Source organism: Pongo abelii, chromosome 21 (assembly GCF_028885655.2).
Source record: "Pongo abelii isolate AG06213 chromosome 21, NHGRI_mPonAbe1-v2.0_pri, whole genome shotgun sequence".
Taxonomy (NCBI): domain Eukaryota; kingdom Metazoa; phylum Chordata; class Mammalia; order Primates; family Hominidae; genus Pongo; species Pongo abelii.
The window spans coordinates 37,711,508-37,725,540 of record NC_072006.2 but is presented as its reverse complement, the minus strand read 5'-3'; the positions used below and the strand labels follow the sequence as shown (position 1 = coordinate 37,725,540).

The 14,033-nt window shown below is 39.5% G+C and overlaps 1 protein-coding gene across 5 annotated transcripts in view; it reads right to left on the bottom strand.

Annotated features, from left to right (window-relative positions):
* The window catches only part of CBFA2T2 (CBFA2/RUNX1 partner transcriptional co-repressor 2), a 153,513-nt gene that overhangs the window by 87,966 nt on the left and 51,514 nt on the right, over positions 1-14,033 (bottom strand). Inside the window, exons 1-2 of one of the 5 annotated variants that reach the window (XM_054542155.2) lie at positions 6,389-6,500; positions 446-564 (exon numbers count right to left, since the gene is read on the bottom strand). The exons of 2 other annotated variants lie outside the window; for them this stretch is intronic. Coding sequence is in view for 2 of the 3 variants with exons in the window: in XM_054542150.2 (XP_054398125.1) it covers positions 6,389-6,479 (91 nt within the window). In the remaining variant the exon portion in view is untranslated. Of the gene's footprint in view, positions 1-445; positions 565-6,388; positions 6,501-14,033 lie in introns of those variants that run through there. 2 more of the 5 variants (XM_054542150.2, XM_054542149.2) reach the window with 2 other exon arrangements.

Here is a 14,033-nt window from a genome sequence, read left to right as displayed (position 1 = left end):
ACAAAAATTAGCCAGGCGTGGTGGCAGGCGCCTGTAATCCGAGCTACTCCGGAGGCTGAGGCAGGAGAATCGCTTGAACCCAGGAGGCGGAGGTTGCAGTGAGCCAAGACCATGCCATTGCACTCCAGCCTGGGCAACAGAGTGAGGCTCTGTCTCAAAAAAAAAAAAAAAAAAAAAAAGATAAGCATGCAACACCTTGGGCAAGAAAGTAAGAGACTGCTCAAAAATGACAGGGGTATGTCAAAAGAACACTAAAGCCAGTTAGAAGGGACTACCACTGGAATTGTGCAACAATTTAAGCATCAAAATAAATAATAATAGTAATGGATTAGAGCATAATCCATAGCTAATTTTTTTAATCAATCAACAAGGAAGAAAGGAAAGCATTCCTTCATTAGAATGCCAATATGTAAATGCAGAAACAATGATGGAATTAGAAAATTACCACTAGTAGGGTGCAGTTGCTCACGCTTATAATGTCAGCACTCTGGGAGGTCAAGGTGGAAGAATCACTTGAGAACAGGAGTTCAAAATCTGCTTGGGCAACATAGTGAGACCTTGTCTCTACAAAAAAAAATTAAAAATTAAAAAAAAGAAAATCACCACTAGATGCTGAGATTACTAGTGAATAGAAAATGAATGAAAAACAGGACAACTTCATCATCTCTAAATATACCCAACAAATTACTTATTAATCACAAAGAGGAAAGTAGTAATTTTTGCAGTGGAGTAACCTGGCAGACATGACCTTAATACAATGATTAACCAATCACTAATATTGAGACACACTGATCATGTGCCTCCTTAAATGAAGCATTAAGGAGAATACATCCCTTCTATAGTATTCCAGCCCGAAATTCGTAACATTAATGTAATCATAAGGTAACGGCAACAAAACCCAAACTAAGCACAAAACAACTGGTCTGTATTCAAAATTGGAATGGTCAAGAAAAGAAAAGTACCAGGAGGGGAGAAGATGAGGCAGGCAGGCTGAGGAACTGTTTTAGAATAAGAAAAATTAAAGAGCCGCAGTGGCTCACATTTGTAATCCCAAAACTTTGGGAGGCCAAGGAAGGTGGCTTACTTAAGGTAAGGAGTTCGAGACCAGCCGGAGCAACATAGTGAGACTCCATCTCTACAAAAAGTAAAAAAATTAGCCAGGCATGACGGCATGTGCCTATAGTCCCAAGTATTCAGGAGGCTGAGGTTGGGGGATTGCCTGAGCCCAGGAGGTCAAGGCTGCAGTGAGCCATTATTGTACCACTGCACTCTAGCCTGGGCACCAGAATGAGACCCTGTCTCTAAGAAAGAAGAAAAGGAAAGAGGAAAGGGGAAAGGCAAGGAAGAAAGAGACATGCCAGTTAAATTCAGTGTGTGATGACAGACTGAACTGGATTGAGGTACAAGAGCTATAAAAGACATTGAAATAATTTATAAAACCTGAATATAGTCTGTGAATTAGGTTAATAGTATGGTATCATTATTATATTTTCTAATTTTGATAATTGTACTGTGGTTATGTAAGAGAATGCCTTTGATTTCAGGAAATATGCATTTAAGTATTTAGGGATAAAAGGGCATATTTCCACTTTCAGAGTGGTTCAGGAAAAAAATTGTACCTCCAAAATACACACAATGATAAAGCAATTGGAGTAAAATGTAAACAACTTATAGAAAGTTGCAAGAACTCCTAAGTATTTTACTGTATCAAAAACAAAACAAAACAAAACAAAAAACAGAAAACAAGTCCCATCCATGACAAAAAAGTGTGAAGACACTCTTGTGGGTATTAAGTGAACATGTGTGTCAGTCCATGATCTAATGATCACATTCATGACGGTCTCTTCTTTGGTTTCTTACTCTGATGATGACAACTATATGCCATTTTAATGTTTTTTTTTAATTGGGCAGCCATTAGGCTGAGACAGCTGGCTCCAGTGCCTAGTAAGCAAACTGAAGCCCAATGTAAACATAAAATGAAACTTAACCAATCAAAAACAAACCTCTAACTAGGGACTTTCCACTGGCTCATATCCAAATAAGGCAAATGCCTAGCTGCAGCCAATCAAGTAATTCCTTTACTTTGCTACAGTGTTCAGCCTATAAAAGCCTGCTTCTAAAGCAGAGCTCTCTGAACTTCTTCCAGTTTTGAATGCTGCCTGAATCCTTTAACACTCACCTAAATTCTGCTAAACTTCTGTCTAAAGTTTTTATTTAAACAATTCTGAACATTTTTAAGTTGTTATTTTTCCTTATGTAATATTCATTTTATACCTATAATGGGTTACTGCTTAAAGATAAACATAAAAAACTCTGACATTCAATCTAAATTAATAGAAAACAGAAAAATAATTCTACAAATACACTTGAGATGCAGACATCTGAGTTTGATTCATCAGATCAAATCTCTCATCTAGCACATAAAAATGATTCTAGACTTTCAAACAACGTTAAAAAAGAAAAACAGCCAGGCGCAGTGGCTCACACCTGTAACCCCAGCAATTTGGGAGGCTGAGATCACTCCACTGCACTCCAACCTGGACAACAAAAGCGAAACTCCATCTCAAAAAAAAAAAGAAAAAGAAAAAGGAAAGAAAAGAAAAAGGAAAAATAGGCCGGGTGCAGTGGCTCACCCCCGTAACCCCAGCAATTTGGGAGGCCGAGGTGGGCAGATCACTTGAGGTCAGGAGTTCAAGAACAGCCCGGACAACATGGTAAAACCCCGTCTCTACTAAAAATACAAAACCTAGCCAGGCCAGGTGGCACAAGCCTGTAATCCCACTCAGGAGACTGAGGCAGGAGAATCACTTGAACCCAGGAGGCGGAGGTTGCAGTGAGCTGAGATCATGCCTCTGCACTCCAGCTTGGGTGACAGAGCAACACTGTCTGAAAAAAAAAAAAGAAAAAGAAAAAAATAAGAAAAATAAACACTGGTGCTTATAGTGAATTTGCTTTTCATTGTAATAACTCCTTACTTGCACAGAAGTTCTGCAAACAGCAACCTGGAATATTTCTTAATCTGTCGCTTAAGAACAAAATAATATTATATGGTATTTCAAGCATCAGGTTGCAAAAATAGTCTTTTTTGAAAATGAAACGCATTTTAAAATTTCAATCTACGTTTTAATCTATCCCAAAACCAAACCAATCTTTTTATTTTAAAATCAATATCAGGAATCATGTTTTACTTAAATACAAATGTAAAGTTAACAAAAGTATATGCCTACTAGTAAACTGGAGAAACTAAAAATATATAATTAATATATTTAAAATTGTATTTTACATTACTTTAAGATCAGACTTTTTAAAAATCACCTCTTTAACATCTACCATACAAAAACAAAATCATTTTTCAAAAAACCCTAAGAGGGGATTTGCAAGATTGCATAACAGGGGCTTTCAAGTCCAACAAAATCAGGGGATGACGATTTATAGTAGAAGTCAGCAAACTTATAGCCTGCTTAGCGTTTTAGTAAACAAAGTTTCACTGGAAAAGGACCATGCCCATTCCTTTACATATTATCTATCTATGGCTGCTTTCCTGCTGCAATAGCAGGGTTGGGACAGAGATTGTGTGGCCCACAAAGCCAAAAATGGTCACTATATGACCCTTTACAAAAAACTAAACTCTGGCTGGGCATGGTGGCTCACGCCTGTAATCCCAGCACTTTGGGAGGCTGAGGCTGGTAGATTACTTGAGGTCAGGAGTTCGAGACCAGCCTGACCAATATGGTGAAACCATGTCTCTACTAAAAATACACACAAAAAATCAGCCGGGCGTAGTGGCGTGCACCTGTAATCCCAGCTACTCGGGAGGCTGAGACAGGAGAATTGCTTGAACCCGGGAGGTGGAGGCTGCAGTGAGCCAAGATTGCGCCATTGCACTCCCGCCTGGGTAACAGAGTGAAACTTCCTCTAAAACAAAAAACATAAACTAAACTCTGATTTATAGCAACAACGTAGCTTTACAAAAAAAAGTTCTAATAAACACCTACTGAGGTTACACTAAGTGCAGGAGACACAGTAAAGAAAAATAGTCTGCTCTCAGGGAGTTTACAGTCTATTGAGAAAAGTAATGTAATTATCATACAAACAAACATAATAATATATACTAAGTGCTATAAAGAAAAAAACCACAACTATGAGCTTCACAGCAGGGACTAGAGTAAGGGGTCTGCTATACAGACATAATCTCTGATGAAATGAAATTTGACAGAGGAGAAGTAGATCAGGTTAAAAAGGGGGATGGGGTGGAGATGAAGAATATTGAGAAGTATTTCAGGCAGAGGGAACAGAATAATATAGGAAACCTGAGATGGCAAAAGGTATGACTAGCAGAAAGAAGCAGGAGGAAGTCAGCATGTATGGACAGCATTAAACCTGCAGAAGGACGATGAAGTGGAGTGACAAGCAAGGGGACATTTCACACATTTGCTGGGGTGCAGGGGACAGCATGAGCCCATTTGTCTCACTTCCTAAATGTTAGATAATCTTGCAAACTCCCGTGACAACAAAGGCTATCTTATTCACTATTCTGTCTTATTCACCTTCACATCCACACGGCTTGACAGTGTTTAACAATGCTCAAAAAAATGTTTAGAATTTGAAATGTACAACTGATCAGAAAATAGTGTCTTCCTTTTTTTTTACAGCAAACATTTCAAGAGACACTGGTTTCCCCTTACAATTCAGCAGAAAGAGCCTGGAGTAGCTGTTTCACTGATTCAATTACTAAGCCAATTATCTAAATCCCTAAAACTCTCATCTGTCAAAATCAGAAGACAGGACCAGGTGTCACCCGAGGTCCTCTGAAGCTTTGTTTCTTTCTATTTAGCACATGTTTAAACAGCTCAAGATCCAATTATTCTTCCATGTAGTCTCATTGTTGAGTCACATAACCTGAAAATAAAACAGGTTTGGGGCTCTCCACAAACAAGATATTCTAATTTTCCAATTCATATGACAATGTGTAGATTCCAGTTTTATTAGTTATCAAAGACTTCATAAATGGTTGTGTATTTGCTTTACACACTGAGCATTACAAAGCTTGGAAAAAATTTTGTCAACTTAAAAAAAAAAAAAAACCAAGGAAGCAATCAAACTCAAAAGTGATCTTGAAAACCAAAAACTGAACAACAGTTCTGATGTTTGAGTCATCAGCCCTTATGGGACACAAGTCAGGGTACAGCAGCTGTGGACCATCATTTAAAATCAAGAATTTTACGTAAGCAGAAAAAAAAGGGCAGGGAGGGCAAGAAGAGAAAAAGGAAAAAAAAATCAAGAATTAAACTTAATAGTGATAGAAGATTTTTAAAAGTTGATGGAACAGGCCAGGAGAAATGACTCACACCTGTAATCCCAGCACTTTGGGAAGCCAAGGTGGGAGGATTTCTTGAGGTCAGAAGTTGAAGACCAGCCTGGCCAATATGGTGAAACCCCATCTCTACTAAAAATACAAAAATTAGCTGGGCGTGGTGACATGCGCCTGTAATCCCAGCTACGATGGGAGACTGCGGCACGAGAATAGCTTTAACCCAGAGGTGGAGGTTGCAATGAGCTGAGATCACACCACTGCACTCCAGACTGGGCAACAGAGAGAGAATCAATCAACAACAACAAAACATTGATGGAACAAAAGCACAGAGCTGGGTGCGGTGGCTCACACCTGTAATCCCAGCACTTTGGGAGGCCAAGGCGGGCAGATCACCTGAGATCAGGAGTTCGAGACCAGCCTGACTAACATGGAGAAACCCCGTCTCTACTAAAAATACAAAATTAGCTGGGCGTGGTGGTGAATGCCTGTAATTCCAGCTACTCGGGAGGCTGAGGCAGGAGAATCGCTTGAACCCAGGAGGCTGAGGTTGCAGTGAGCCGAGATTACGCCATTGTACTCCAGCCTGGGCAACAACAGTGCAACTCCGTCTCAAAAAAAAAAAAAAAAAGCACAGAAAATAAATGGAAGTCAAAAATTTCACTTGCTGGAATAAACCAACAGTTAATTGTATATTTTAAGTAAGGGATACACAGTTATTCTACTCAAATGAGACCACCAACTGATTTCCTTCTTTCACTATGAACACTTCCGTCGAATGAGCTCTTCACCTGGAAAACTATCCATACTTAAAGACTTATGGCTTCCCTTTAGGAGCAATGATTCCTGAAACAGCATTGACAACTCTCCACCCCAACCCATGTAGCTTCCAACTCATGTAGCTTGACAGCAGATAAGACCACATTAAGGCCAACTGTGGTGGCTCACGCCTGTAATCCCAGCACTTTGGGAAGCTGAGAGGGGACGGATCACCTGAGGTCAGGAGTTGGATGGAGACCAGCCTGGGCAACGTGGTGATTAAAAATACAAAAATTAGCCAGGTGTGGTGGTACGAACCTGTAATCCCAGCTACTAGGGAAGCTGAGGCAGGAGAATTGCTTGAACCCGGGGGCTGAGGTTGCAGTGAGCTAACAGCGCACCACTTCATTCCAGCCTGGGCGAAAACAGCGAAACTCCATCTCTACATAAATAAATAAATAAATAAATAAATAAATAAATAACCACATTAGTACTTCAGACTTTGAGTTATTTGTTGACCAAATGTACCCATTACTGTTCTCTGAGGACAGGTGGTGTGTCTTGATTAACATATTTAATGCTTATTTGTTGGGTAAATAAATTAAAATATGTTGTTTGTTTAAAAAATAAATGTAACAGGATCAAACCACGAAGCATTAGCTTAGAAAGAATCTAAGCCAATCCCTCCATTTAATTAAAATAGGGGGAGGGGAGTTAAAGTCTGAAAGGGTGAATTAAATTTCTATTAAATGTGATGTATTCAAATCAAATTATGCTGTCTTCAAGAATTTTTTAATGGGAGGATTTTGACAAAAAATTAATAATTTCAAGATAATACAATTATTATTAGCTTGTATTATTAGCTATTGTATTGTATTATTAGCAATACAATAATTGCTAATAAGTATTAAAAATTATTGCCCCCAAACATCGTGGCCATTTTCACTATCCTGTCCCATCCAAAATAAGGTATCATTCATACTTGGGGTATACACCTATTTGCAAAGACAATGTAGAACATTATTACATTTGTTCTATTAAATGTTCTATTAAATGTTCTATTAAATGTTCTATTTTGAGAGCTATTAAAATCTATAGCTCTCAAAATCTTCTGGAAGGCTTTATGTGGAAAAAACTGTCCAAATCCTATAAGACAGGTATTTATTGAACCCTATTTTATAAACTTAAAACAAAGAAGGATGCTGTCTTTGATGTGCCTGAAACCCTAACATGAACCCCAACTGCCAGTGTTCTATCTCCCTCTTGGCCTCAATCTCTCAGGACACCTGATTTAAAAAAAAAAAAAAAAAGCAGCAGCCATCTATTATACATAAATGCCATCTGCAAACATGTGCTGTACTTGGACTACTCCTTTGCAGCAGGGGAAAAAACCTGTTGTCCCTCTGCCCCTGCCAACATTTTAAATAAGTTTTATTGAGGTATAATATACAGACCACAAAATTTGCCTATTTTCAGTGTACAAGTCAATGATTTTTAGTAAATTTGGAGTTGTACGATTATCACAATTCCATTTTAGAACATTTTCATCACCCCCAAAAGATCCCTCATGTCCCTTTACAGCCCCAGACAACCACTACTAATCTTGCTTTCACTGTCCCTATAAATTTGCTATTCCTGGACATTTCACATAAATGAAAGGATATGTCATCTTTTGTGGCTTCTTTAATTTAGCAAAATATTTCTGAGCTTCATGCTGTACCATGTATCAAGATTCATTCCTTTTTACTGCTGAGTAGTATTCTACTGATGAATACACATTATGCTTATCTATTCACCAATTGATGGGCATTTGGATTGTTTCCAATTTTTGGCTATTTAGTAATGCTGCTGGAAACAATCTACACAAGTTCAAAATGGTTGATTTTTTTTTTATAAATTTGTCCAGTTTTATCTGCTTTATGGAGGGAGGATTTCCCAAGCACCTTAATCCAACATTCCAGAAATTCTGCCCTAACCAAATAGTTTTAAAAAAGTTTTCGATTATTCTGACATGCTCTCATTGGTAGGTTTGTCATCTAATATTAATATCATGTTTAGAAAGATTTTCCCTGTCCCAGATTATAAGAATATGCACCTATATGTTCTTCTAGAACTCTTGTGGTTTCACTTTTATATAGCTCATTCTTAAGTACAATGAATGAATATGGATGGATGGATGGATGGACGGACGGACAGGGTCTTGCTCTATCATCCAGGATGGGGCTGAAGTGCAAAGGAGGGAATCATAGCTCACTGCAACCTCAAACTTATGGGCTCAAGTGATCTTCCTGCTTCAGCCTCCTGAGTAGCGGCAACTCCAGAAGAATGCCACCATGTCTGGCTTTTTTTCGGGGGAAGGGTAGACACAGGGTTTCACTGTGTTGTCCACACTGGTCTTGAACTCCTGGCCTCAATCTCCCCATTTTGGCCTCCCAAAGTGCTGGGATTACAGATGTGAGCCACTATACCCAGCCCAGAATTTATTTTGATATATGCAGAAAATCTGAGGTTGAAAAGCCTAAAATATGAGTTTTATTAAGATAACTATACTTATTGCTGAACCCACAGGAAACTAAGTCCAAAGACTACACAACTAATTAAGAAATCAGGCCAGGCACGATGGCTCATGCTTGTAATCCCAGCACTTTGGGAGGCGGAGGCAAGCAGATCACCTGAGGTCAGGAGTTCGAGACCAGCCTGGCCAACATGGTGAAACCCCATCTCTACTAAAATTACAAAAATTAGCCAGGTGCGGTGGTGGGAACCTGTAATTCTAGCTACTTGGGAGGCTGAGGGAGGAGAATCACTTGAACCTGGGAGGCAGAGGTTGCAGTGAGCCGACTGCGTGACTGCAATCCAGCCTGGGTGACAGAGTAGACTCCATCTCAAAAAAAAAAAAAAAAAAAAAATCAAAACTCCCAGTACTCAAAATAAAAGGAAACCTACAGGTGAATACTAAAAATTAATGAGAGGCCCAGCAATTATAAGACAAGCAGAATAATCCAGAGATCCTGCCTTCTTTGTATAATTTCCAACTTTATATACTGGAATTATTTCTTCTTCCTACACCTCAGGCCAGGTATCGTCCAGTGGCTCATGCCTGTAATTCCAGCACTTAAGAGGCAGAGGTGGAAGGATCGCTTGACCCCAGGAGTTCAAAACCTGCAATACAGTAAGACCCCATTCTCCACAAAAACAAAACAAAACAAAACAAAAACAAGTGTAACTGCCTTACCCCTCAGTAAAGTATTTCTGGTTTTATAAATAAAAATTAGTAATGAAATAATGTTCACTTCACAGAGAGGTTTTTACATCTAGCTTTGTTGACATGCCTTCATTCAAAATACTGGGAGTGCCTATACAGATTTTTATAATATACACCTAATTTTCTGCCAAGCAGACTTTTAATTTTACTTACACACACACACACACACACACACACACACTTTTTTGAGACAGGGTCTCGCTCTGTTGCCCAGGCTGGAGTGCAGGGGTGCAATCATAGCTCACTACAGTCTTGACTTTCTCACCTCAAGTGATCCTCCCACCTCAGCCTTCTGAGTAGCAGGACTACAGGTGCATGTCAACATGCCTGGTTAATTTTTTGTAGTTTTTTGTAGAGATGGGGTCTCAAACTCCTAGACTCAAGCTATCCACCTGCCTAAGCCTCCCAAAGTGCTGGGATTACAGGCATGAGCAACAGTACTGGCCATTTTATTATGTTTTTATTTTTAAATTTTTTATTTCTCAGAGATGTGTTACCCAGGCTGGAGTGCTGTGACCCAATCATAGTTCATTGCAGCCTTGAACTCCTGGGTCCAAGTCATCCTCCTGACTCAGCTTCAAAGGTATAGCTGGGATTACAGGCATAATCTTCCATGCCTGGCCCCAAGCAGACTTTATTTCCAGTCTTTTTTATTTTTTTCTTTTTGAGACGGAGTCTCGCCCTGTTGCCCAGGCTGGAGTGCAACTGCACAATCTTGGCTCACTGCAGCCTCTGCCTCCTGGGTTCAAGCAATTCTCCTGCCTCAGCCTCCCCAGTAGCTAAGATTACAGGCACGCGCTACTACACCAGGCTATTATTTTCTAACTTTAGTAGAGACGGGGTTTCACCATGTTGGCCAGGCTGTCCTTGAACTCCTGACCTCATGATTTGCCTGCCTCAGCCTCCCAAAGTGCTGGCATTACAGGTGTGAGCTACTGGGCCCAGCCTTTATTTCCAGTCTTTCAACAAAAGATATATGGGACATAAAAAAAATTAAACAATTCAGTACTTCAAGTACAGTCAACATCTCTGTTGGAAACACAAGATATTAAGGTTAATAATGGGTCTTCCACTTTTCTAAAACGACTGACTATACGATCTACAGACAAATGTGTATCATTAATATATCCTGTTGGAAAATCCTATAAATTCTTCAATTAATTATAATTATTACTCTGCATTTTAACAGAAAATTTTACTTTTACCATATTCCCTGAAAACTCCCTTAATAAGGCCTGATATTTCACACTTTTTTTTTTTTTTTTTTTTGGAGATGAAGTTTCGCTCGTCACCCAGGCTGGAATGCAATGGCGTGATCTCAGCTCAGCGCAACCTTCACCTCCTGGATTCAAGCAATTCTCCTGCCTCAGCCTCCTGAGTAGCTGGGACTACAGATGTGCACCCCATGCCTGGCTAATTTTTGTATTTTTAGTAGAGTTGGGGTTTCACCATGTTTGTCAGGCTGGTCTCGAACTCCTGACCTCAGATGATTCACTCGCCTTGGTCTCCCAAAGTGCTGGGATTACAGGCATGAGCCACTGAGCCTGGCATGGTATTTCACACTTTTAACAAACTCTGGCTCCGAAATGAAACTAAACAGAGAGGTAATGTGGAGTTATTTTTCTTTTCTTTTGCTGATACAAATGGTAAACTCAATTGCAAAGAAAACACCCAGGCCAGGCACAGTGGCTCATGCCTGTAATCCCAACACTTTAGGAGGCTGAGGCAGGTGGATCACATGAGCCCAGGAGCTCAAGACCAGCCTGGGAAACAGAGGGAGACCTCTATAAAAAAAATACAAAAAATAAATCTCTACAAAAAATAAAAATTGTATCCACTACAAAAAATTTAAAAAAAAAAAATTAGCCAGGTATGGTGGCAGGTGCCTGTGGAACACATGACTGCGGAGTACTTGGGAGGCTAAGGTGGGAGGATTGCTCGAGCCAAGCAGGTCAAGGTTGCAGTGAGCCGTGATCCTGGCTGCTACTACACTCCAAGAAAAAAAAAATTAAGTATATCCAGATAGGCCATGCTGAGCTAAATTAATTTTTCAGACCAAAAAAAAAGAAGAAATTCAAAATTTACACCAAATAAACAAAAAGAAAATTTACACCAACTGAAAATGTCCTTTTCTTTAGTCTTTACAGTGTGGCTGCTAAGGCCTGGTTTTATAAGCTTCATTATTTATCCTATATAAAAACAATTACAAAAATGTTTATTCTATTATTAAATTAATTGCAAATCTTCAGGAAAAAGTAAAGAAAAAAATGTCAGTTACTAACAGATAAATTAGCAGTTTATATACAAATAAGCACCTCTTCCCTCAGATAAACAAATTTAAGAGGCAGATAATTCAGCATTATTATCATCAACTACTATTAAGTGTCTACCACATGGTAGGCTTGCACAGAAAGATACAGGCCTTGTAGGACATTTAACAAAACATCCTACTACAGTAATGCTTTCATTATTTAAACTGGCACATGACAGATTATGTTAACAGCTTTATTTATTGACTAAGTCTAATCATATTTCCTCAGTTGGCATCAATATAATATCTACTATTTACGTTTGCTTCAACACTGGATATTTGTTCAAAAGTCTTCCATATTTGATTTTCTACCACAGAATTTTAAATGAACAGAAATGAAATTCTGTGTTTTTCTATAGTAGACTGCAAAAAGATAAGAAAAAGTCTGGGTATGTTGGCTCACGCCTGTAATCCCAGCATTTTGGGAGGCCAAGAGGGGACAGATAACCTGATGTCAGGAGTTAGAGACCAGCCTGGCCAACATGGCAAAACCCCATCTCTAGTGAAATACAAAAAATTAGCCAGGCATGGCAGCATGTGCCTGTAATCCCAGCTACTCAGGAGGCTGAGGCAGCAGGATCCCTTGAACCCGGAGGCAGAGGTTGCAGTGAGGCGAGATTGTGCCACTGCACTCCAGCCTAGACAACAGAGCAAAACGAACGAACGAACGAACGAACGAACGAAAGAGAGAAAGAAAGAAAGAAAGAGAGAAAGAGAGAAAGAAAGAAAGAGAAAGAAAGAAAGAGAAAGAAAGAAAGAAAGAGAAAGAAAGAAAGTAAGTCTTAATGAGAGCTCAAAATCATTTCATTTGGGAATCCTACTAACAATCCCACTAATAACTTGCATTTTATTTCAAGGAAATTTAAGATCCAAAATGATCTAGTGGCATTTTTCAAAAACTGATCAAGCAATCACCTTTCCTGGCACACAGCTTTTCTATTTAATGTTTTATAGTTTTCAGTTGATTCAAAACATACCCCAAGATCACATTCTTTTTAAGAAACACTGCTTCCTAAAGTTTAAATGCTTATTATTTCACAAAGGTTTTGAATTACACATACAAAAAATGTGAAAAACATGGTTAACGTCATTTGGAGTAAAGAAACCACAAACTGGAAGCTTCATGAGAGTCGGGACTGCCTGTCTACCTTGCTTACTATTCTATTCTATTCTATTCACTCATGCATGCAACAAATATTTATTGTGCATCTATCAGATGCCTGACCATGTTTGAGGCAATGGAGATACATCAATAAACCAAATAGGCCGGGCACAGTGGCTCATGCCTGTAATCCCAGCACTTTGAGAGGCTGAGGTGGGGGGATCATGAGGTCAGGAGTTCATGACCAGCCTGCCCAATATGGTGAAACCCCATCTCTACTAAAACTACAAAAATTAGCCAGGCGTGGCAGCAGGTGCCTGTAATCCCAGCTACTCAGGAGGCTGAGGCAGGGAACTGCTTGAACCCAGGAGGTGGAGGTTAGTGAGCCGAGATCGTGCCACTACACTCCAACCTGGGTGACAGAGTGAGACTCCATCTCAAAAAAATAAAAAACAAATAAATAAATAAAAATAAAAATAAATCAAATAGACAAGATTCCCTGTCTTCTCTGAAACTAGCAAGAGGAGACAAATAACAAACAAAATTAATAAATACTATGTACAGTATATCAGAAGGTAATAAGCTGGTAAAGTGGGATGGGGCAGTTTTAAATAAGGTAGCCTGGTTGACCTTGCAGAGAAGGGAAGAAATGAGCCGCAGGACAGGTGACAAAAGAATTGCCTAGGTAAAGGTCCTGAGGCAAGACTAGGCCTACAGTCTTCAAGGAACTGCAAGAAGTTAGTGTGGCTGAAGCTGAAAAGTAGTAGGGTATGAGTTGAGAGGTCGAGCAGTGGGCAGGGAGAGGGAAGCAGATCACAGGCAGCTTCCAGCCACTAGAAAAACTTTGGTCTCACTTTCAGTAAAATGGGAGTCATTAACAGGGTTCTGAGCAGAGAATTGACATGACCTGACTAAACTGCATCACTCTGGCTGCTATGTTCAAAACAGATGGTAGGGCAAGAATGGAAACAGGGGAAGCAACTCCAATAATCCAGGCCAGAGATGCTAGTGGTATGGACAAGAATGGAAGGGGTAAAGGTAAGATGTTACTTGGATTCTGGATTCTGGATATAGTCTCAAGGTATAACAAACAGGATTGCACTCTAGCCTGGGAGACAAAGTGAGACTCCGCCTCAAAATAAATACATAAATTAATTAATTTAATTTAATTATCAGTGCTTTGAAGTATGGTTATCATAACGTTGCCTGTCTTCTACTTGGCAACAATGAAACACCTCCAAATGCTGCACAAAGCAGAGCAGTGGTCAGGAGACTGGCACCTCAG